At 48.0% G+C, this 24,554-nt stretch overlaps 1 protein-coding gene and 1 pseudogene across 2 annotated transcripts in view; both read left to right on the top strand.

Annotated features, from left to right (window-relative positions):
* The window catches only part of LOC306947641 (ras GTPase-activating-like protein IQGAP1), a 40,592-nt pseudogene extending 27,677 nt beyond the window's left edge, over window positions 1-12,915 (top strand). Inside the window, exons 8-17 of the transcript in view lie at window positions 5,196-5,366; window positions 5,886-5,969; window positions 6,095-6,166; window positions 6,260-6,335; window positions 7,530-7,734; window positions 8,745-8,896; window positions 9,325-9,334; window positions 9,564-9,730; window positions 10,895-11,210; window positions 12,754-12,915. The product of the transcript in view is annotated as a ras GTPase-activating-like protein IQGAP1 (transcript). The remainder of the gene's footprint in view (window positions 1-5,195; window positions 5,367-5,885; window positions 5,970-6,094; window positions 6,167-6,259; window positions 6,336-7,529; window positions 7,735-8,744; window positions 8,897-9,324; window positions 9,335-9,563; window positions 9,731-10,894; window positions 11,211-12,753) is intronic.
* Window positions 12,916-16,764: 3,849 nt separating this feature from the next.
* Window positions 16,765-20,679, top strand: LOC306947640 (rho GTPase-activating protein 32-like; the record flags this gene model as incomplete). Its single annotated transcript, XM_079537016.1, has 7 exons — window positions 16,765-16,779; window positions 17,084-17,206; window positions 17,810-17,863; window positions 18,660-18,728; window positions 19,541-19,589; window positions 20,180-20,253; window positions 20,602-20,679. Coding segments are annotated over 7 exons (462 nt in total), but the record flags the coding sequence as incomplete, so codon positions are not given.
* Window positions 20,680-24,554: the final 3,875 nt, after the last annotated feature.

Here is a 24,554-nt window from a genome sequence, read left to right as displayed (position 1 = left end):
TTGGTGAGACAGTCCTCTGATAATCAGACAAAAGGTAAACTGGTTTAAAAATGAGTCTTACTTTCAAGAGGGCCTTGTGTGGTCTGGTTGTTTACAGTAATGCAGGACTAGTTGGGTAAACAACTGATTGGAAAACCTCTAAGGGAATTAGGTTTTAGGTTAGGGTTCTTACTATTGAATACGGTACAAGTGGTTGCATGACTGGGAGCCCAACTGTCTGCCGCGGTTGTTCTCATGCTGCCTCTCTGATGTGCTGCCTCTTCAAACTGCTAGGGCTGGCAGCAGCGACCAGCACTAATGCTGCAGTTAGAATGGGTGATGCAGAGAAGACTGTGGCAGAAATGATGAAGCCAGAGGCCCAGCTAGCAGAGGTTTATGCATTTGCTGCCGATCTTTATCCCAAGGAGCTGGCCGCCTTGCAGCAACAAAGCCATGATGTAAGTAATGCATTCTGATGTCTGTGAATTGATATGGATCACCAAATCTGCCTTGTCTGTTTCACTCAATGGGCCTGTCTTGAGTGTTTGTAGAACTGCCTTGATGCTTAGTCTGTTCTGACGTGATGCTTCATCTTGAAGTCTCGAGCTACTTGGCACTGTGAGATTCTGTTTTAATCTCTTGGTGCTCTAGCCATAGTTTTGAAGAGCAAGTGTAATTGATCTGTATTCCCCTTTGTATGCAGGGTAACCTCACCCATGCAGAATTATCTGTTGCTGTAGAGATGCTCTCTTCTGTGGCTGTGATGATCAGGGCTTTGGGTTCAGGGGATGTGAGTGCAGTATGGAGACAATTGAGCAATCCTGTCCCAGGGCTGACAAGCACTGAGGATGAGAACTGTCAGAGGTGAGTGTTTGGAAGGTTCGTGTCCGTCTTTGATATTGCTTACATTCCCGAGAGGTTCGGTTTTCTTTTCTTCCCCTTATACTTCAGGTTCTTTCACTGCTGACTCCAATATTAATTTATTCTCTCTCGGTTCTTGCATCTTGTCTTTGCATTCCCCGTTTCTTACTAATCTGCTCTGAGTACCGTCTCTCAGACCTTTATCAAGGTTTCACGACAAAGCTGTGTTCTGGCCCTACAAGGTTCTCAATTGCACTAGGCCTGTTCCTGCCCTGTGTTTTTTGTCTGAAACTGTCATGCGGTGTTTTAGTGCTTTTCTGGATGGTTTTGCACTGGAGCTGACCGCCTTGCTCACGGTCTTTTGTCTTTTTCCTATTCCTTCTTTCTTTCGTATATGTCAGTTTTAACCCTTGTGTTACTTCTTCCATTTTGTGTTTAGTTCCCATTGCTGTCTTGTGTGTTCCCTGGCCAGTTTTTCATGACATGGTACTTGCTGCTTTTGATTTTTGTTCTTTGACAGATGTGTGGATGATGTGATGAAGCTGAAAGCTCAGATGCGTGCAGAAGAAAATGAGTTTATCACGTGGAATGATATCCAGTCACGTGTGGATCGTGTGCACTTAGCTGTGCATGAAGAACATGAAAGTAAGTTTTGCTTGATTAGTGCTAGACTGATCCTAGATCGTAAGGTGTGCTAAAACTAGGTGCCTGCCAGTGAACAATGTTGTTGCTTGATTCATATAGACTGAGATAGTTGCCTTTTGCCACTGCTTCTTGTGTAGCTGAGTTGCCCTGATAAGGCTGTAATCTAGAGAGGCTTAAATGTTATGTCAGAGCCTGGAATCTTGACTAACTTGCTTCCTGGATCTGCAAATAGACACGGGCTTCCTGTGTGGCTTCAGTTCATCTGATCACGTGACCCGAACAAGTGCACGCCACGTGCATGCGTGCACCAAAGCACTAGTTTTGCAGCCTTGTATTTGTGAGGCATCACAGCAGAAGCCTGGAAGTTCATGTAGTCCAGCTCCTTGTTTCTTGTAACACTCCTATAACCCCTAGAACAATAGAGACAACAGAGAACCCAAACCATCAACTGTAAAACGCAGAGAATTTTATAATGACATCAGTTGACATCTTATGGCATAGTTTTGGTAGGAAACTTTTTAATTCTTTCACCTGTTAGTGTTTCATAGAATCATAGAATGGCCTGGGTTGAACAGGACCATAGTGATCGTCTAGTTTCAACCCCCCTGCTATGTGCAGGTCGCCAACCACCGGCCCAAGCTGCCCAGAGCCACATCCAGCCTGGCCTCGAGTGCCTCCAGGGATGGGGCATCCCCAGCCTCCTTGGGCAACCTGTTCCAGTGCAAATATGTTCAGTTTCTTGTGTGCCCCTGTGCATGGATACTTCTTATCTAGTGTCAGAGGAAGTCCTGAAGCCACAGTGACATGTACCCTTCTGCTGTCCTGAAACTTGGTTTCAAATTCAAGAATGCTTTCTAATGAGGAGCTGTAACATATTGTTGTTTCTCAGGGTAGTCTTTTTCTGCCGCTGTTGGCTAATTAATCAAGGATAATTACTGCTTGTCCTCTGTGCCCTTTCCTAAGTCAAAAGTTGCCGTGTCTGTTTTCCTTCGTTCTTCATGAGATGGAGTAGTGTCAACCGTAGTGTGTGTGTTTTTGTAAGAAAGGTCTTTCTTTTCCTACTTTCCCCCCGCTTTCTCTCATGGGGAGAGCAGCATGCCTAAAGGTGTGCATACTGTGTGTGTACACACTGTAGGAGGAAGCAAGCAGTCTGTACCATAGTCTGCCTAGGTGACGGGGAGTTGTCAGATGAAGGACAGAACAAATGCAGGCATTCTATGGGCTAAGATAATACTGAGAGGGAAATGCAAGTGATGCTGAGACAATACATAGAATCCTAGAATCACCAAGGCTGGAAAAGGCGTAAAAGATCATCCAGTCCAACCGCTCACCTATTCCCAATAGCTCCCACTAAACCATGTCCCTCAACACAACATCCAGCCTTTCCTTGAACACCCCCAAAACAAAACATGCTGTTACGGCCTAGACATCACTGTGAAAAGATACTCTGAACACACCTGGGTGCTTTCCTGTGCAACCTACGTTAGTGAGCCTGCTTCTAGTGAGGGGTTTGGTCTACATGATCTCCAGAGGTCCCTTCCAAGCCCTGTGATGATTTTTGTGGATCTGTGATGCTCTAAATGAACTGCCCAACAGTTCAACTTAAACAAATTTCATCTAGTTATTGGTGATGTGGAAACTTAAGGTGAAAGATCTGGCGCGCTAGCAGTCATGGAAGCAAGTAATAGTTAATGTTAGATCTTTTAATAGAAGGCCTACAATTAGGTATTTCTGTGTGTTAGGCTGTGAAATCACTAGTAAAGTAGAATAGAGAACAGTAAGAACAAAAAAATCTAGCACTACCGAATGAGGGAAGAGGAAGAGGAAGAATGGACTGACATTTTGAGTGGGTTTTGTTAAGTGTTCTCTGCAGCTCATTGCTACTACTTGGACACGTTTCAAATTTTGAATTTCAAGTTTTCTGTCAAGAAAGAAATAGAGAAAAAGCATAAATTGGACAATGCTTAGTTGTTGTTTGCTATCTTACTGTATGTTTCTGTCACCATCCTTTGGACACTTTCTCATAGTTTTATGTCCTTTTCATACTGGGGTGACCCAAACTGTATACCGTACTCAGGATGAGGCCACAACAATGCAGAGTAGGGTGGGACAGTCCCCTTCTCTTGACCTGCTAGTAGTCCTGTGCTTGATGCACTCCAGAATACTGTTGGCCCTCCTGGCTACCTGGGAGCGCTGTTGACTCGTATTCAACTTACTGTCAACCAAGACCCTCCAATCTCTTTCATCATGGCTGCTCTCCAGCATCTCCCCCCTTAGTCTGTGTGTATAGCCAGGGTTGCCCTTTCCCAGGTGCAGAATCTGTCACTTGCTCGTACTCCATTTCTTGCAGTTGGCGATTGCTCAGCTCTCTAATTTCTCAGGATCTCTATGCAAGGCCTCTTCACCCTCAACAGATTCAGCAGTTCCTCCCAGTTTAGTGTTGTCAGTCAGCTTGCTCGTAACACCTTCTAGTCCTACATCCAAGTCTTTATGAAAGCATTAAAGAAAGCTGGCCCTAAAATAGAGCCCTGGGGAACGCCTGGAGTGACTGACTGCCAGACCGATGTGACCTCGTTTACTGTGGCTTTTTGGGCCTGAGCCATCAGCCACTCATTCAGCTACTGCATTGTATTGCTGTCTAGTCGTATGTTGGATGTTTTGTCCAGGATTCTGTGAGAAACGGTGCTGAAAACTTTACAGAAATCCAGAAAGCCCTCAATGGGCTTTTCTAGGTGAACTACAGAGGTGACCTTGTCATTAAAGAAAGCATAGTTAGTTAAATGGTCCTTGAAATGGTGCTTTTTTACAGCAGTCGTACCGTCTTCTTAGCAATCCTGGTTCTTGTGGTGTCCCTGGCGTGTACTGTTCCTTAATCTTTGCTCTGTCCAAATGCAGTGCCTGCTATAAAACGTTCCACTTTGTGATTCTCCTACTGCGTGCAGAAGAAAAAGCTGCAGTCTTTGGGTATTTTAACCCAAGTTGTATCCACTCTGAGCTCCTCGCTTTCTTCCACAAGATCTTTGTTGTAAACTCTCCAATTGCGATTTGAACTGTTGCTTCTTTCAGCAAGCAAGAATTGAATATTCAATATACGTTGCATCACACGATCTCCGGGTGTCCATTCCAACCCAAATTACTTTGTGATTTGCTGTAGGTTTGGCATGTGTGACTCAGGCTTTGTTCACATTTAGCTAAGTGTAAGCTGTCTATTTATGTCTGTTTTCAGTTAGTTGAACTGTAGTCCTCGCTGTCCCTGGCAGCACCCTCGTCTGTTGTAATACAGCTCATAGTACATGCATCCAGTCAATCCTGGTATTTCAGAAGTGAAGGCACTGTATTTTTGAATGGCGTTCTGTGCAAAGCTATAGCTTGGTGTGAAGAGCTTTATTCTGAAGGATTCTTGAAAACTTGTGACTTACTAGCCCTGGCCATTGAGGTTTTGATGATCTCTTAGGTCTTTTCCAACCTTGGTGATTCTATGATTCTATGATTCCCTGTTCATTGTCTACTTTGCACGTCAGCACCTCTTTGTGCTATTGTGGAGAATGTGCACACCTTTATCCCCAGAACAAGACGGTGGTGTTGCCGCTCACCGAAAAGCAACTTGTAAGTTTATCTTGAGCATAATACAGAAGCTGCTGTGTAACATGTCATTTTTGCATCTCCCTTTTCTCTTCCTGGCTCTTCTTCCCACCATAACACTAATCTAGAGCACTGTATCTGGAGTCACGGCAGCGTACGACCGAGAGCAGTTGTGGCTGGCCCAAGAGAACCTGATGGTGAAGCTTCAGGCTTGTTGTCGAGGCTGTCTTGTTTGTCAGGAATTCAACTCCAGAATGAGGTTTTTGAAGAAGCAAGTTCCAGCCATCACTTGCATGCAGGTATGAAATCCCCTAATTCTGTTTGAAACTTGTGCTTGTCAGTTGCTCTCCACATGCACGCTTACTGACTGGTTTTGTTCAACTCAAGCAGTTGCCGCGCACAATTATCTTCATTTTGCAAAGTACTGGACGGCGTTTCCTTCTCCCTGAGAATCACTATGTATGAATTACTTCTCTCCCTCTTCCCATTAGTGCGTGGGTTTGGAGAATTGAAGATGGCATTGAGAATTGTGCAATGGATGGTGCATTTGGTTGTTTAGCTAACCATTTGTTCTCTAGCTGTGTTTTGCCCTTGGTGGGGGGTGCTGCTAAGTCCCTCACCATGACAGCTGGTGGTGGAAGAAATAGTTAAGGCTTCACTGCATATCTCTTACGGCATGTCTTGTAAGATGAGCATGTCTCTGTTACATTTTATTCAGCCAAAGGGAAGTGGAAACTGAGCAGCAGAAAGAAGCATAGAACAGTAAATTACTGCTCTTCAATTTGAGAAGTCGCCTTTTTTCTTGTGTGTGTTTTCAGTCCCAGTGGCGTGGCTATAAAGAGAGGAAGGCATATCAAATCCGTTTGGATTACTGACGAGCACACAAGGACCAAGTAGTGAAGGTAGCAAATGCTATGTTTTTTTTTTTTTTTTTTTTTTTTTTTTTTTTTTTTTTTGTTAACATTTTTGGTAGCAATATTTGTGGAAAAGACTTTTATCTGACCTGCTTTGGGATTCTTTCCTATAGATTCAGTCACTGACCAGGATGTATCAAGCCAGAAGGCGTTACAGAGATCATCTGCAATATTTCCGAGACCACGTAAGAGATTGTGAAATGAATTCAGTATCTGACACTTTTTTTTTACTCTGCCCTTAACAAGTTTAAGTGGCTGGGTTTTTTTTTCCATTCTAGATAAATGACGTTATAAAAACTCAAGCTTTTATCCGAGGAAACAAAGCAGGAGAAGACTACAAAACCCTCAGGAAGCGTGGCCAAAAGAATAAAGCTAATATGCTTTGAATCTCTATTTGCAGAAAAATGCTGTTAGTGAGATCTGCAACACGAAGACAGCTATGAAAATCAGTTGGGATGAAGTGGTGCAAAGAGTAGATAGGTAGGTAGGAAGGTGGCTGAAGGAAAAATTCCCTCTGGCTGAGGGAGTGGAATGCGCTGTCAGCAAGTTTGCTGATGAGACAAAACTGGGAAGAGTGGCTGACACAGCAAAAGGCTGTGCTGCCTTCCAGCGAGACCTGGAGAGTTGGGTGGGGAGAAACGGAATGAGAAAGAACAAGGGCAGGTGTAGAGTCTTGCATCTGGGCAAGAGCAACCTGAGTACCAGTATAGGTTGCGGGCTGAGCTGTTGGACAGCAGCATAGGAGAAAGAGATCGGGGGATCCTGGTGGGCGGTAGGAGGAGCATGAGCCAGCACTGTGCGCTCGTGGCCAAGAGGGCATCCTGGGGTGTATGAGAAAGAGTATGGATAGGAGGTCGGCATCTCCCTATGGGGAAAGGCTGAGAAAGCTGGGTCTCTTTAGCTTGGAGGAGACTGAGGGGTGACCTCGTTGATGTTTATAAATGTGTGAATAGTGAGCGTGAGGAGGACGAAGGCAAGCTCTTCTCAGTGACATCCAGTGATAGGACAAGGGGCAATGTGTGCAAGCTGGAGCGTAGGAGGTCCCGCATACATAAGAGGAAAAGCTTCTTCACGGCAAGGGTAACAGAACACTGGGATGGGCTGCCCAAAGAGGTTGTGGGATCTCCTTTGGAGACATTCAGCAGCTACCTGGACATGTTCCTGTGTGCCCTAATGCAGGTGATCCTGCTCCAGCAGGGGGATTGGACGAGATGATTTTTGGAGGTCCCTTCCAATCCCTGACATTCTGTGATTCTGTGCAAACTTGGTTCACGGTAGTACTTTTGCTGCTGGGAAATAGGAGCGCTGATCTTTGGGGTAAGTTCAGCAAGGTGGACTCCCCTAAGCTGATACTGACTTCATCCTACAGCGTTGACTTCTGTCGTGATTTATTCCATGCAAGAAGTTCTGGATGCTGTCTGGAGTTATTCAAGCCCATTGGTGTTAATTTGATCCTGGACTGGCTGCTGCTTGACATGCTGTCTGCACAGAGGTAACACATGCATTAATTTGTTTCCTGTCCTCTGATGTTTTGTCACTTGTTTTTAGTTACTGCTGAAAACCCACCTATGGCTGTGGTTCGGGAATTTGTTCACTTGCTCGATCGGACCCAGATTTTCAGGAGGAGCTGGAGCTAATGAAACTGTGTGAGGAAGTTGTGAGCTTGATCCGATCTAATCAACAGCTTGAAAATGACCTCAATCTCATGGACATCAAGATTGGACTGGTAGTGAAGAACAGAATGACACTGCAGGTAGGAAATGCAGTGCTGGGAGACTAGCAGAGTGAATTGAGGCCAATGGCAGTTAGCATGAGGACCTTCTGAGCCTGGATCTCACTTACTCAGATTCAGTGGGAACTATTTCCCCCAGAGTTACAGGTTTTCCTCCCAGTAAGTTCCTAACTGTTCCACTTATTACTATGTATCCCTAGAAAGATAACTGCAGAAGAAACATCAAGACTTGAAGTGTTGTAAAAACAAAGCACCAGAAAAGAACCCACTCGGGACCAAGGGAAAGCAATAGATGGTATGCTTGAAGGCTCTGAGAACTGTTTGTCTGTTCACTTGTGGTTCCATTAGTCATGGACTTGCACACCTTAATTTCTTCTCACGTTTTGTGTGCTGTATCAGAAGGGGGAGGTGATTTCGGAACAGGAAATGTGCTCAGGCTGCTTGGTGTTGGTTGGCTGATGGAAGCCCCCTCTGTCACTTTGCTGACGATTGATTGCACCCAAGAACAACATTGCTGATACAGCGGTGCCTTTTTTTAATTCAAGCTGAAGTTACAGTCACCTTTTCTTTTGGTCCTGAATAGCGTAGTGCTAGGCTTGACCTTGTGTAAAATCTGAACCGTGGCAGCAGTCAAGTTCAGCTCCAAAGGAGGCTCCAGCTCTTGGGCTGATGCTGGCAGCAAAAAGTATCACCGTTATCAGAGCATGTGGAGGCAGTGAGTCAGCAAAATGGAAACAGGGCTTGGGGCTTCAAGCACAGTTGAGAAAGAAAGGCATTTTCAAGCATCTTCAGAACGCTACCAGCTCTGACAGTAGTCCCTGCTCAAAGCAATTAGTCCTTGTAGGTTCTCAACCAATTCTGGAACGTGGGGACAAGACAGAAATCGCTGCTATAACAGATAATGTTTCACGTCATGATCTCCTGATGTACCTTGACTGCCTTATCCACACAAAAGGAAGTGCTATCGTGCAGCTTTTTCCCATATTGCGTGTTATTTAAATGTGGAATCTGTCCCTCTGTGTTCTTTGCAGGATGTTGTTTCTCATAGCAGAAATCTTAGCAAGAAGAACAAGGAACAGCTCTCTGATGTGATGACACTGAATGAGCAAAAGGGAGGTTTGAAAGCTTTGAGCAAAGAGGAGAGGGGAAAGCTGGAAGCCTATCAGCATCTTTTCTACTTGAGGTATGCAGCTTTTCATTCACTCCTCTTGTCATAGATTCTCATGTGTATTGGAACAGTCTGGGAGGCACTATATTTGATCTAATGCAGTGCTTTCCTAAGATTCAGTCCAATCTAAGTTCTCTGCTGTCCAGTAAGAAGGACTTGGAACAGACTGCGAGCTTGGGCTTTACAGGCCAGAGTGAAGCTGACGCGAAGGACACTGTTTTCCAAAAGTGATGAGGAGGCTGAAAATCAGCTGCTGTCTGGTTTGGGTTTTTTACTGGCTGTCAGGCTTAAGGATTCTGGCTGTCTGTCGGCATAACTGAGTGGATTGTCCCTTAGGAGTTTGGTGTTTATGACTTCTGGCTGATAGGGAGCTTCACAGCTTGCTAGGAAGACCAAATACATACGATGTTGGAGGCAATCATGCCTTTTTTGATGCTTTTAAGTATGAGGATGGTATGTGCCCTCCAACAGGTAACGTCTAAAAGGTTTGTTTAATTATTATTATCTTTTCTTGGAGTAGTAGTTCAGGAAAGTGCATGCATATGCTTTATTCTCTGCTGCTGGATTTGCCATAGCGGCATGCTGTGAATGGCTTTTGTTGCTGATTGCTTACTTGCTTAAAAACTGAAAGAAAATAGTTCTGCCTGTGTAGAACTCCCTTTGTTTCCTGTGTATTTTTGAGATGCGCTCTTTCAACCGTGGTGCCCGTGGTCAGAAGGCACTGAGGCAGATCTTGGCCCCAGTTGTGGAGGAAATAATTGAGGACGAATCGCTCAACGTCAAAACGGATCCAGTGGATATTTACAAGTCCTGGGTTAACCAGATGGGATCTCAGAATGGTGAGGCCAGGTATGGAAGCTGTTGCTACTGTTTTTTTCTGAAAGCTGCTCAGCTGCTTTGCATTGCTCTGTTAATTGTTCCAAACCATCCCTGGATTCATTGTATGCCTCTGTCCAATTGATACCAGCTTTTTTCCATCAGCTCAAGATGGCTTTCTTCTGAAAGGTATAAAGATCATCTTGTGACAGGGGTGTTGAGACTATTGGAAGTGAATCTCATTAAGAGATAGGCCAAAAAAAAGACCCCAAAGCATTTCTTCTGTGTTAACTCATAGATACAGATACCGTAGATATTACTGTTCCAAGCCAATCTCTGCCCACAACTCGGGCAGGCTGCCCAAGGAGGCTGTGGATGCCCCATCCCTGGAGGCATTCAAGGCCTGGCTGGATGTGGCTCTGGGCAGCCTGGGCTGGCGGTTGGTGAACCTGCACGCAGCGGGGGGTTGGAACGAGATGAGCATTGTGGTTCTTCTCAACACAGGCCGTGTTCATAGAATCGTAGCAGGCAGCTGTTCCTGTCTGCCCATGAGAAGGTTTCATCCACTTGGTCATCCTGGTTGGCTGGCCTGTAGATCCCCCGCTACGTCATCTGTCCCTGTCCTCCCTTTAATGTGTGTCTATAAACTCTGGATCGGCTCCCATCCGTCCCCAGTCAGAGTTCTGTGTTTCTTCCAGTGCTTGATGTTCACCAGATTTTGAGGCTTCTGTTGTTGGTTGTTTTTGTTTTGTTTTTAACACACTTCAAGGGAAGTGGTGGAAAAGCAATGCTATGAAGTCAAAGACAACTCTCCCAACGCAGCATGCTGCGTGAGTTACTATGTTAACACTGCAATGTGCAGCTTGTGTTTTCACTGATTTATTTGCGACCTGAGGTACTACTGCATATGGCAGGTGAGCTTCTTGACTCTAGAGAGCGTGTCTGCATGTGGTACAGAAAGATACAGTTTAGAGTTAGCTGGGCCTTTTCTCACAGTGACTGCTGCAGGGACAGCAGAGGACGTGAGAAGTCCTTTACTCTTTCAGTGCTAGCATTCTAATTAAAGTGAACGTGCAGCTCTTTGCAGCCAGGTGAGCGTGGATCTGTTTCTGTGTCAAGCCAAAAATTCTGCCTGGCACTGACGAAAGTCTATTAGGCTGAGGAGTGCTCACCTTCACATCTGACTTTTCCAAATAGCAAGTTGCCGTACGATGTTACACCTGAACAAGCTCTTCATCATGGTGAGGTGAGGACGCACCTGGATGCCTCAATCCGAAATGTGAAGGCAGTGACAGACAAGTTCCTGTCTGCCATTGTTGTTGAGCTGACAAAGTGCCGTAAGCCTGGTGTGTCACCGCATTATCCTGCAGCAGTTAATAGTGGGTTCATCCGTGAGGAATTCTCGCTTGCCTTTTATTTCCTTCGAAGTTACGGAATGCGTTTCATCGCCAAGGTACTGAAAGACTCCCGGCATGACAAGTTTCCTGATGCTGGCGAGGAGGAGCTTCTGAAGGTAAGGAGCTGAGCAGCTCTGTGAATAATTGTCTGCCACGCTGACTGCAGCAGATGCATCTCAGTGTTCTTTGTTGGGTGTACGTGTGCAGAGAAGTTTAAAAGCTGCAGTTTAAGTAGACAGGCTATTTGTTGTGATGGGTATAAAGTACTTTGCACTGTGCTTTGGATTGCTGGGTACATGTTTGTCAAAGGAGACATAATACAGCATTCAGAAGAAGTCACCCTGCTGCTTTTCCTTTTGCTTTTAACATCTTGGGCATTGTGCCCCCAAGGTTTCTTGACTTTGGGATGCTGTTGCTGCTTTGGGATGCTCTTGAATTGTGCACCTTGGTTTTGCTGGTGTTATCTGAGTCAGTTGCTCTTTTTTTAAAGAGACAGTGCCAAGTTAGAAAGGTCCGTGTGCAAAATTCTACTATTCTCACTTCCCTTACAATATTCTAGGGCATTACAGTAGCTGCACCAAAGTATATGGTGTCATTTTTCATGATGTGTGGGCAGTTTTGTATTGTACATCTCCGTACTTTTGGAGTACGAAAAGGATGTTGGTAGTAAATGCTTCCAAATGAGCACAGCATTGTGGCTTTCATTGGAATTGTCCTGGCTTTTGTGATTTTAAAGGTCTTTGTGTCTGTGAGCGCTCTTCTTCTTAATAAAACCAAGAGTGGATTTTACATTACTTGCCACAGTCTCTTTAAGCTTTTCTGTCCCTGCTTCATTACGAAGTAATTACCAATCTGAATGCCGTTTTCTTCTCTCTTCTGGTTCCGTGCTTTCCCGTTCTGAGGCATCGATTCTTTCTGTGCAGGTGAATTCATTTTTTCCATCTGTAAATTTAGGTGGAAAGCTGCAGTTTTTGTTAATCCTTGTGGAAACAATGTCACGGTCCATGCCGCGCTCACAACTGCAGCTGTGTGTGGTGATTGCCTGTAGATGCATTAGGGCCTGAAACTACTCCTACAGTGTACTGTTCTTGTCTTCCTACTACCAGTTTTACTATTATCAACATGATTTCTCTCACAAATGTGTTTCTTGTGACAGGTAGTGAACGGTTTTGTTTGTTGTGACCGTGTGCCGTCATCTGGGATAGGACAGCAAGAGCTGAAACAGCTGTCAAAACCATGACCTCTCTGAAAGCAGTTAATTTCTGGGGCAGCTTAGCAATGGCGAAGCTTTTTCTTTCTTTTTTTGCCATTTCTTCCCGCCTCTGATCTCTTCTGTGCATTCAAATCACACGTGAAGCAGGAGAAGCCCAGATTCTGTGACTTGGCTCTGCGCAGATTGATGTGAAACACCAGGAAATACTGAAGTATGTGGCGTGGGAACTTTTGCTGCATGTCAGCGTGCGGGGCCAATGCCTTTTTGTTGTGGGAATTACTGCAGGCAAATATCCAATGTGGGTGCATGTGTGCATCTTGAACGGGGCCCACAGTTCATAGGAAAGGAATTTGTCAGAACTCACTCAGAGTAGTTTCAGTAAGACTCAGTGGAGGTCTGTGCCACTGGTTTTCCACGTGTTTTTTTCTCTCCTCAACTTGTCCTAGATTGTTGGCAACTTACTCTATCACCGCTACGTGAATCCAGCCATGGTTGCACCGGATGCATTTGACATAATGGATCTTTCAGCTGGACTGGCAGCTGACTACAGATCAACGAAGAAACCTTGGTTCTGTTGCAAAGATGCTGCAGCACGCTGCGTCCAGTAAGATGCTCATGGGAGACGGTGCACATCTGAGCATCGTGAAGGAATACTTGTCAGAGTCATACCAGAAATTCAGGTAGAAGACTTCAGCTGATTGTGTTGAGGAGTTTGGCAGAGGACAATGTTGCAAACCAAAAGGAGTGATGAATTTGAAATGTAATAAATTCCATCTCTGTCAAAAAGGAAGTCTGTTGAAAATGAGAGATTGCCCTTTGGGCTTCCACAGTCATTGATAATAATGACATATAAAATACGTAGCTGGAATTTACCAACTAGATACAGCATATTAATGAGCTGGTCTAAACAATTGGCTTTGCCATACAAGCCTCCAGAGTAAAGGCTGTTTTTCTGTGTGTTTATTATGATATTCTGGCCATTGAAAACTAGAGTGTGCATGCGTTCTTTCCTATGTGCACCCTAGTTCTCTGTATGCAAACTAGATGGCACTTTGGATTAAACCAGGCTGGAATTCAGTTGTTTGTATAAGAAGATAACTCTTGAATGAAGAGCTTCTTGATGTCTGTCATCTTTTGTAAGAAAGAAAACTGGAAATGGCTGGGAGTGAGGATTATTCTTGCAGCTAAGAGAGAAGGATGGGTGCACAAGGTCATTTGGTCCGTAGACTTGTCCTGCAGATGCTTACAGTGAGCTAATGCCGACATGGCCAGTACCAATAACTGAATCTTCTAGATGGCTTTTGATGTGATAAGCTATAGCTTGTCCAGCTGCAGTATGCTTGGGAACCATGGTTTAAAGAAGAACAGCTGCTGGGATGCTGATTACCTTTTTCTCCTTTTTCTTTTTTTTTTTATTATTTTTTTTTTTTAAGACGCTTTTTTCAGGTTGCTTGTGAGGTTCCTGAATTGCAGGATCAATTCAATATTGATGAATATTCTGGCTTCCTTCCTTGTCTATCCCTTCTGCAGAGCTTATAGCCATCAACCTGAACGCTCCAGTCATGGGAGTAGTCCCACCATGTTTCAGTAACAGCAGCTAGATCATAGTTAGCCTGGTGCACAATGGCTTCCAGTTCCTCCTGCTTGTTGCTCATGCTGCGTGCATTGGTATAGATGCACTTGAGCCGAGTCATTTGCCTCACTCCCAGCTCTAAAATCGTTCCCCTAGGCTCTTCTCTTGTGCGGCCTGTACTGTCCCCTTCCCCCGTCATAATTAGTTTATTGCACAGGAAGAAAAGCTTGATGTCTGTGCCAAGGGAGACGTACACCGCACTTGCGCTGCCTGGACGATTTGGAAACTGGAAATTCTGGGGTGTGCTGAAGCATGCCCTCTCAGGTCAGTCTAAGCATACATAGAGTAGACCTGTCTAACCAAACAGGTAATAGACAGTTCAACCCATTCTGTTGGGAAATACTCTCTCCTTCTAAGTACCTTTAGAACGCGAGTTTCTTCAATTAATTACTCAACTCATTTGCTTTTCCTGAATGATCCTAAGTTCTTTTCTCAGGCTACATCTGCACTCTGCTCAGTCCAAGGAGAAATCCCTGCCTGCAGGTGCAATGACACAGCATGGCTCACAACCTCATTTTTCATTGCTTACTGTTATGGTAGCTGCCATCCATGTCCACCCTGCGTATTCTTAGAGCTCTTCTGGAGTCCGTGGGGCAGACTTATGGTTGAACTAAGGGGAATTTTTTTCATACTGCTCTAGCTCCAGATGATTATCCCTAGTATCATTATATTAAAACAAAACAAAAAAAAAAAAGCGTTTTGAAGTAGTGTGATATATATTCTGTGCCTCAGAGTGTGGCACGTGTGGCATGAGAGAGTTTTGAGGCCATGAGGACTGCCCAGACAGCATGAGAACGGTAAGAGCAGAGAGCTATAGGTGATGCAGCGCTATTCGTGCCACCCGCAGGAAGCGGTAGCTGGAACAAAATATGGCCAGAAGAGTGATCAGATTGTGTCTCGTAAGGAACTATTTCATTAGTTCTGGAACTTTGAAAAAATGTATATTCAGGATGATGATCAGCATGGCAGGTGCTGGGACCATGCCGAAAGAGAAATGGTCTGAAAACGTCGGTGCAATTTGAAATATATCCCCTTCCACAAAACCCTCAGATCCGTGCTGCAACTGCATCCAAAGCAAGCCAGAGCCCTGTGCTTGTTGTAGCCGGAGCTATCGGTGCCAGGAGTTGCTGCTGTGTTTGCAAGGACGTTGTGTCAGCAGTGTGACGTCAGTGGGGTTGTTTGATGGCAATGAAACAGCTGAATGGTGTACCTCAAGACTAAGAAAAAAGATGGTAGTGGTGACTGTGTGTCTAGGTATAGATAGCTTGATAGAGATATATAGGACTCCAGTGTGGATTTTACATAGGCCCTGCGCTGCAAGGTACGCTGTTGGGAAGCAATGTCCATCTGCCCGAGGGCAGGAAGGCCCTGCAGAGGGACGGCCTGAGGCCAGTCGTCCGAGGCTGCCCAGGAGCAAGCGCTGGGTCCTGCGCTGTGGTCATGGCAACCGCATGGCAGCTTCTGCAGGATTGGGCTGAGGTAGAATTCCAACTGCCCGCTGATTCTAGAATGTTGGGGTGTGTGAGGGTGGAATCTTCTGGTCCTGTGACATGGTCTTGCCTCCCCACCCTGTCGTCATGGCGGAGCAGGCTGGTGGCCCTTAGTGATGTCACAAGCGGCTGGAATGAGGGGAGGAGCAGTGCGTGCTGCGTCCCTTCATTGGAGCGCTTGAGCTCTGCGTGAGTAGCTCGCTTGTTGCCCTTGTGCAGCGACTGAGTGCCTTCGTTTTCACCCCGTCTTGTGCAGCATCTTGTAGGTAAGCTGAGACAGGGTGTGGGATGGACGGGTGGGCAGTGAGGTGTTGAGAACTGCTGGCTGGTGGAGCTCATAGTGTCGTATTGCTTACTCTTGTCCATCAGACGTAACTTTCACCCAGTTCCTGCATTCCCAAGCGATCTACAAAGATGGCATTTTTTCCATGGTTTTTCCCTTGTCATCTTTGCTACATTGTGCAAGCTCACAGACCTGTTCCTTCTCTCTCCTCTACCCGCTCCCTTGGTGCAGCTTTCGCTCGTGGAAGAACAGAGCAAAGTGACAAGAATCAGCTGCGAGTTCAAGACACTTGTCTACCTTGTTCTGATCTCCTGCCAGGTACGTGCCACACTTTGTCCCCCCACGTGGTTGACCAGCACTGTGTCGCATCGAGTTTGGTAACACAGCCTCACCCAGCTTTGATGGGACACTGGTCCCGTGTGGGTTTTTTCCCTTCCCCTCCAGCTCCGCCCTCAGAAGGATGCTGTGTGTGGTGCTGTGGCCAGCTGGTCTGAAGGAAACCTAACCCTTAGGCAAAGAGTCCTAGGCCCAGTTTGTGCCGAGCTGCACAGCGTGACCCAAGGTCACAAGCCCGCACGCTTGGGCTGTGTGAGTGTGCCCGGCAGCTGTAGGGAGCACAGCAGAGATGCAAGCAGAGGAAATCCTTGATGTGCGGGGCTGCAGCAGGTGCCGGTGGTGAGGCTGCTGGGAGCCGTGGCCGGGGAGCAGATGCACCTGCAGCAATGATTCCTCTCACTGCCCTGCTGCTGCGCTGTCAGAGCGCCCTGGGCGAATGCATCTGCTGCTTTGTGCCAGTCCCCATCTGCTAGCAGAGGGACAGCTGCTTGGTCAAATGCTGCCTAATGGGCTGTCCCATTTGAATGGAGTGAACAGAGTGGTTGCTTCTAGAGCACCTGCCTGTGCCAGAGGATAGCCAAGGGTAGTTCTCCAGTAGTCTCTCGATACTGTGGTGTGTGAAGAGAGAAAATATGAGCGTGTTTCTCTTCAGTTCCAGCTTGTCATGCCTGCTGTGATGGGCGTTGCGTGCAGCGAGATCAGCTGTGGGCCTGACATGACACGGATGGAGGTAGAGTATGGAGCTCTGATTGGTCTTTGTTCCCTGACTTGAGCCAGCAGAGTGAGCTGCAGATGTGCTCTCCTGCTTTTCAAGAGAGAGCGAATCCTTGCGGCTCTATCAGTGTCACTGAAAAGCTGCCTTAATGCTTTCTTTCCTTGCTGCGGGCATGTTCTTAGCCTTGCTGTTCCTTCTTGTGTGCCCATGATAAGGACCGAGTGCATTTCCTGCAGCTTTCTCTGCTGACATGGTCCTCAGCCTGAAATCCTCCTTGCAGCCCTCAGCTCCTCACCGTGGCCTGTGCTCTCTGTTTCAGGCTGAGAACAACGGGAAGCCCCTGCTGGTCCGTGAGGCGTCATCTCTTAATATCCCAGCTATTGCTGCTGCCCACGTTATTAAGAGATACGTTGCCCAGGCACCGGGTGAACTCTCCTTGGAGGTAAGCAGTTAAGGGCGTTCCTTGTTGTCATGTACAGAAGAGTATAACATGTGAAGCTATCAGGAATATTCTCTGAGACCTTCAGAGTGTTTGGTGAGGTGAAGCCCAGAAGATTCAGTTCCAGATTAGACTTGCAGTGGGTTGGATGCAGGGAGGAGTTCAGCCATCTCTAAGCTATGGCTGTATTTGTCATTGGAATCTTCTGATCAAAGAGCTACTGCCCGGTGTGGTAGCCTGGTCTCTGAGCAATGGCAGACCAGTGTATGGAGCGTGCAGATCTGTTCAGGATCTGTTCCGCTGACTTATGCCTGCGGTTTAATTGGAGCTCTCCCTTTGGCCAAGAGCCTGCTGCTTCTGAGAACCATTTCCTACTGAACAGCTGAATTCTGTATGTTGTGTATTGTAGTGACTCTTCTACCTCCACGTTCAGTTGTATGGCGGCAAATGCCTGAAGAGCTGCACTGGTGCAATTGCTCTCAAGCTTGACGATATTGGGCAGTGCAGAAGAATGCAGTCATTTGAGCTGCGCTTTCCTCCCAGCCGTGCTGAAGCTGGGATTGACGTTGCAATCTCTTGCAGGTGGGAGACCTCGTGTGCGTCATCGATATGCCACCTCAGGAGCTGAGCCCCCGCTGGAGAGGCAAGCACGGCTTTCAGGTAGGCACAAGCTTCAGACGTGAGAGCGCAACTTCGGTCGAGGCAGGAATCTCAGCTTAGAGCTGCCCTGCCTGCACAGCATGGCTCCACATGGAAAATGGTTTCCTTGTGCTGGTGTCAGAGGACTTTGCCTTTTGCTATGGGCTTGGGCCAGAGCTGAAAGTTGGTCTTTGTAGCAAACTGTCTCCTCAATTAACTTAGAAAGAAGAGCCTTCACAGCATGCATCAGGTCACGGCCACTGAACCGCACCTTTGGAAATGCAGCAGCTAGGACACGTGTTTCAGTGTCTCTGAGCACTTGTGCTTGCACCCATGCAGAAGGTGAAGTCAGTGTCTTTCAGGAAGTCGCTGCCTGTCAGCTGAGATGAGGCAGGGTAACAGAGCCTCTGCGTGCTTGCTGCTGCTGCTGGCTGCCGAACGCTGGGTAGCTCAGAGCTGGGGATGGCAGCTGCATCTCAGTCAGCAAGCAGAAAGTTCATAGGCTGTGCTAACTCAGATCTAGCTGCATCAATCTATCATAATCTATAGCTTCTGTATGAAGTCTTTCCCTCCAGGCACGCTTGAGATTTAGGGGTGCATAGCGTACTTGTCCTTTCCCCGCTCCGTACACAGTTTTATGGATATTTGCCTGCAAATTTTGAATAATTATTAACTTTAAGCAGGCCATTTTTTTGTTGGATTGTCTTACGGAGCATCTGGCAGGCACGTTATGAGGAAAATGTGATGTTTGAACAGTTCAGGCCTGAGAAACGCTGCCTTCAGTATCGCACCTCTCTTCTTCTTCTTCTTGTTACAGGTTGGATTTTTCCCCAGTGAGTGTGTGGAGCTCATTAACGGAAAAATCCCGGAGTCTCTTGTCAATTCAGTGCCAAAGCCAGGTACGATGATACATTTGATGGTGCAGGGAAGCAAAATGGAGTCTTTTTTGGGTGTGTTCCGTGTTTAATACCTCCCTTATCCATCCCACCTTATCCTCTGTGCTGATGATCCTTCATGCATAGCACGGGGCGTATGGCTGGTGTTTTGTAGGCAGCGAGAATGAGGGAAGGCAAAGGCAGTTCTCCTGCAAGTCAGTACGAGGCTGAGAACAGCCAGCGTCCCTGGTGGACAGATAGAGGTCTGGTTGTGCTAGTGACACGCTTGATCAGAACGTGGCTTTTTGAGAGGGTCCTTAATCCCCAAGTTGGGCAAGCTAAGCAAGAGGAGTGCATTATGCTCCATCGGAACGCGCAGAGATTTGGCCCAATCCTCCTGTGTCCTTTATGACTGGACTTGGGAAAATCCTAGTATCCTCGTAGAATCTTGTCTTGGGATGGAAGGGAGCTCAAGGATCATCAAGCTCCAACCCCCTGCCTCAGGATGGGCTGCCAGCATCCACATTTAATGTGGGACTGGACCAGGCTGCCCAAGGCCCCATCCAGTCTGGCCTTGGACTCCTCCAGGGTTGGGGAAAATCCATTTTTGTATGCACTTGCTCATCATGTTCTTCCCGTTTTGAGGTGCTCTGTAGAATGTGTTGTGCTCGGCCTCGTCCAACGGAGCCAAGCCTAAAATGAACTGTTTTCTTCCTTTTGTTGTGCAGTGCCAAAGAAGCGCGGCAAGCTGCTCACCTTCCTTCGTTCCGTGGTGAAGGCCCGCCCAAAGCAACGGAAAGAGCGGGAGGTGGAGAAGGAAAGGGTGTTTGGCCGTGACCTGGGAGAGCATCTTCTCCACTCTGGTCGTGATGGTAAGGGACGGCCCATTCCTGAGAGCTTCCCTGTTTGGGAACCTAAAGATGAAAGGGAGATGGTATCTAGCAAGGAGCAGGTTGATACCAGTGGAGAAACGGGGAATGGGAGTTGACGACTGAAAGTTCAACTGAGTAGGTGATGGCTGCAAGGTAAATGCTCCCAAGGGACAAGCACATTTGTATTTGCTTAAAGCAAAGCCTGTAAGCCAATCCCATGGTAGCCTGAAAAAAAAGGAAGCCTTTTGGCCAAAGAGAGTGTCCTGCATCAGTTTCCCAGCTCCTTCCGGGCGTGAGATTTTCCACCTCCATTCCCATGGGAGCAGTGATGGGACTTGCAATGTCTGCGGCTTCCCCGGAATTACTTTCTCCAGGCTGATTCCTAGGTCCTGGCATTTCTGGAATGCAAAGAACGCATCTCTGTCCAGTTTCCTCAGCAGCTCCTGCAGAGGTGTCTCTGACAGCTGTCCCCTTCAAGGAAGAACTAAGCAGTAGCCTGGCTGGGCTTAGTGGATGGGATGTGACGGGAGCGCAGCCTGAGCCAGGACTTGAAGAAGGAGCTCCAGTAACCGCCGGCACGTGTTCTTTAGTCCCCCAGGTCCTCCAGAGCTGCGCCGAGTTCATCGAGCAGCACGGCGTGGTGCAGGGGATATACCGCCTGTCCGGCGTCGCGTCCAGAGTCCAGAGACTGCGGTAAGAGTGCTGCGACTGACAGACACAGCTGCCAGCAGGGGCATGTGCCCTGTTGCGGGCGTTCAGAGGCCTGCGGGCAATGCCTTAGCACAAAGAAAAGGTCTCCTTTGGGAACATCCCATCCAGCACGGCTGACGTGGTGCTGGTGGCCGAGTGTTTGTGTTCTGCTGTACATCAGGAAGCCCTTCCAACTCTTGATTGCATTGGGTGTGGCTTTTGACTTGCTTTCCTCTTTCTCAACCATTTTCGTGTCCTTCTCTGCAGCCAGGAATTTGAGTCTGAGCAGGTTCCTGAGCTGACCGTCCGCGACGTTCACAGCGCGAGCTCCCTCTGCAAAATGTACTTCAGGGAGCTCCCGAACCCCCTGCTGACCGACCAGCTGTACGACAAGTTCTCGGTAAGCACAAGGCAACGCCGTTCCTTTACCTCTTCCCTGGGCCTCTTGGGAGATGGCTGCAGCAGTGCCCCAGCTCCGAGGCCCTTCTTCTGTTATCCCCATGGGGTTTACTCGCATGTCTTTGCCACATCCTGCATGGTGCTGATGCCACTTCTGGTGGCCCCAGGAGGTGGTTATTTCCATATTCACAATGCTTGCGAGAATTCATGTGTTTTGTTTTTTTTTTTTTTAATTCTTCGGGGTTTTTTTTTTTTTTTTTTTTCTTGTGCTATTCCCCAGCTATTTCTGGAACGGGAAGGGGATTAATAGCCAAGTGTACTTGGAGATGAATGCCCCCTGCGAGGAGCTGAACTGCCCAACCAGGCTGTAAACCAGCCCGATGCTTGGACTCCTTGGCCGTGGTGGCACCAGCTGCGTGCCACTATGTTCCCCAGATGCCTCTGGGGAGGCCTAAAATCTGTCCCTGTGCTGACCAGCAGCGTGCTGTCCCCATGGTTCCCGACCCTGCGGCAGGTATCTCGCCTGATTTGTGTCTCAATCCCTTTCTGCCCTTTTCCAGGATGCTGTTGGTGCCACTACGGAGGAGGAGCGGCTGGTCAGAATGCGGGACGCCATCCAGCAGCTGCCCGCTCCTCACTACAGGTCAGTGCTGCCCTCAGCCCACTGAGCTCAGCCCTGCTGCACTTCAGAGGGCAAAGTGCAATTCCAGGCTTTGTCTCACGCGAGCAACGGGATGCCTGGGTGTACTGAAACCCTGCATGGGGTTAATTGATGGGGTCAGTTCCTGGGTACGGGGGCACGCTTGGTGCAGCTGATGGCTGTGGCTGTGCTGTGCTGGTGCTGGGTGCTGCAGCGTGGCACTTGGTCAAGTTGGGTCGACTTCATCTTCAGTGACAGTAGCAGTAATAACAACTAGTGTGAATTGAGGTTTGCTTTGTGAGTCGCAGCACGGGATGCTGGCTGGTGCTGAACATTTGCCGCTCTTGTTTCCCAGGACCCTGGCGTATCTGATGAGACACTTGGCCTGTTTGTCTGCCAACAGCTCTGTCACCAACATGCACGCTAAGAACTTAGCGATTGTGTGGGCTCCAAACCTCTTAAGGTAAACTTCTTTTTCCGTTTCAACAGAACGCTTACATCTGTTCTCCAGTAGAATAAAGCAGTCCTCCCTTCTTCTGCACCACATGTGCTCTTCTCCTGTAAAATCTGCAGTGAGTGGCTGACAGCGGAGCAGGAGCCTGGGCTGTTCTCCAACCCCACGTGGGCACAATTGCTAGATGAGCATTGCTGCTCTCTTGTTTAGATGGGGCTGGTGTGTCCTTGATCAGCCAGGAGAACTTCTTCAGTGGCATCACTGACTGCCCACTGCGGAAGTCTCCGGAGCTCAGTTAGACAGCTTAGGGCTGCTACAGTTCAGACCTGGGGAAGTGATGTTGGCTGAATGACTTCTAAAACCTGCCTTTTCTACAGATCACAGAAGAGCGAGTCTGCCTGTGCCAGCGGGAGAGCTGCCTGCGTGGAACTGCAGACGCAGTCGGCTGTGGTGGAATTCATCATTGACCACACAGACGTCCTCTTCTGCTCCACATCTGGACCTGACATCGCAGATGGAGCAGGTGAGTGTCTTCCTCCATTAGCTTTATCTTGATCAGACACCTGGATCAAATGCAGGCCTTCTCCAAGTCCTTTGAAATACACTTTTCCTGTCGAGGGGACAGCAGACTTCTGGGCTTAGATTGGAATATGGCGTCCAGTTGCTGGATGCTGAGAATGTCCAAGCCCAAACTTGACAAGAAGAAAACCGTCACCATCATTATGATGTTTTGCAAGCAGGTGAAGCTTGATTAACGTGTGGCAGCGAAGCTTTCTGAGTTTACCATACCTGCTTTCTAGGGTTTTTGTTTGCCTGTTTTGATACAGGGAGCTGCTCTTAATTATGACTGCGTCCTTTGCCATAGACACACCTCTGAGCACATGGTTATTTTGAGCTGCTCTTCTTCCAGTGGCTCGGTTAAGCAATTCTGAGGAAAACACAGCAGCTCCCCCGGACCTGTGATGGCCGTAGTGCTGCCGCTTTCTGATCCTGGCTCTCACCTGTGGTTTTCCCTTACAGGGCACAGTTCTCTCTCAGGGCCCCAGTCTGTGCAGGCGTCTTCTCCTGCCACAGAGCTGCTCAGCCTGGAGGAGGCGCAGGCGCGGAGGCGAGGCCACAGCAGCTCTCCTGTGGTTGTGACACAGAGCAGGGACATAGAGGTGGAAGAAGGCCCCACAGCTGTACGGGGGAAATTCCACACAGTCATCGACTTTCCACCTGAAAGGTAAAGAGGACTTAGTTTTCTGGCACCTATCATCATTCGGGTGGGTTTTTGTGTTTGTTTCTTTTTCTTCCCATTATTTCTAGTGCCAAAGCTTGCTGAGAGCAAATTAAACTGACGGTGCCTGAAGTGTTGCAGTGAATCTCCACTCCCTTTGCACTGTGAGATTCAAGTAACATTGAGTTGCCCACCGGGCTCAGTTTAGCCTCACAACGGTGCCGTTCCTTCCTTGCTGGGCAGGCAGTCATGAGATGCACAAAGCCACGCTGACGTCTACCCTGGCCTGTGCTGGCTGTACCTGGAAACGTTGGGGTTTTCCAGATTTCAGAGCCTCGTGCCTGAATCCAGTTCTGGTTCTCCTCTACGCAGAGCTGTTGGTCAGACCTGCTGGCACTGGAAACTAGACATGGCAGTGAGATGGGCCGATGAGCTGTCAGTGTCAGAGTCAGAGATGCTTTTGAAGTTCCTTTATGGCTGTGCAATTCCTCAGCCAGCAGTTATGCCTGCCTACTCAATCAAAGCCATCCTTTGATGCTGTCCTGTACAGCTGTGGAGCCTGTGGACCTCACATGCTCTGCATCTTGCTTGACACAGTGGAGGGGAATTTAACCAGCAAGACTTCAGGGCTGAGCTATAGGAATGGAACCATCCTCAACTGCTTGAAACGGAGCGAGTTTCTAAGCTGTGTTTCAGCAGGAACCAGGCAGTGCTAGGAACAAGCAACTGTTGGCACGAGCTCAGAGCAGCTCTTCCCTCACCATGCGCCACGCACGGCTCACACCATTCCCCGTTTCCTCTCTCCAGACCAAGTCCCCCCAGCAGGGTGAAGGAATCACCAGCTGGCTGTTGGTGTTCCTGCTTCAGCCTGGGAAAACCATCGTCTGGGGCCAAACGCCAGCCACAGCGCCGTCCCAGGGAGCCCTCAGAAATAGAAATCGTAGTGCTGGCAGGTAAGGGTGCAAATCCAGCTTTCAACGCCTTGCTTTTCAGCAACATAGAATTCTTGCTGTCAGTGGGCTTGTATCTACTTCCAGCGTTCCAACCCATTCCTAACACCTTCAGTTCTCCCCTGATCAAGAACCACTTTTGTAATTCAGCTTGTGAAAGTTTGGCACTAACCCCTGTGTATCCTTCCTAGATGAACTGAGCTCTTGTCCACCCAGAAGAGCCGGAGGAAGTAGCGAAGCTGGGCTGTGTGCTTCCACCAAAGGAGAGCTCCTGGGAAGCACAAATGACTGCGGATCACGTGACAGCCTTCCACGTAACAACAGTGATGGAGAGAGGGAGCTCATCCAAGTTGAAGCCCTCATTTCTCCCGCCTGTGCTGAAGATGCTGACCTGAGCCCGCCAGGCACCACAGTCACCAGCCAGGAGTGTGACCCAGCGCCTTTGCAGTGCAGCCCAGCCCAAGCACAGTCCGAGTGCCCCGACAGCAGCACCTCTGTGCAGGAGCAGGTCGGCATCACCGAGGAGAAGCCGAGCCTCTTGGAGGGGGGCTTAGAATCAGGCCTCCAGTCCCAGGCACCGGGCAGCAGCACTGAGAGCTCTGAGCCACTCTCT

This window comes from Tetrao urogallus (genome assembly GCF_951394365.1).
Source record: "Tetrao urogallus genome assembly, chromosome: 6".
NCBI classification, from domain to species: Eukaryota; Metazoa; Chordata; class Aves; order Galliformes; family Phasianidae; genus Tetrao; species Tetrao urogallus.
Note: the sequence above shows the minus strand (reverse complement) of the source record. Positions and strands in the feature narration are given on the sequence as shown.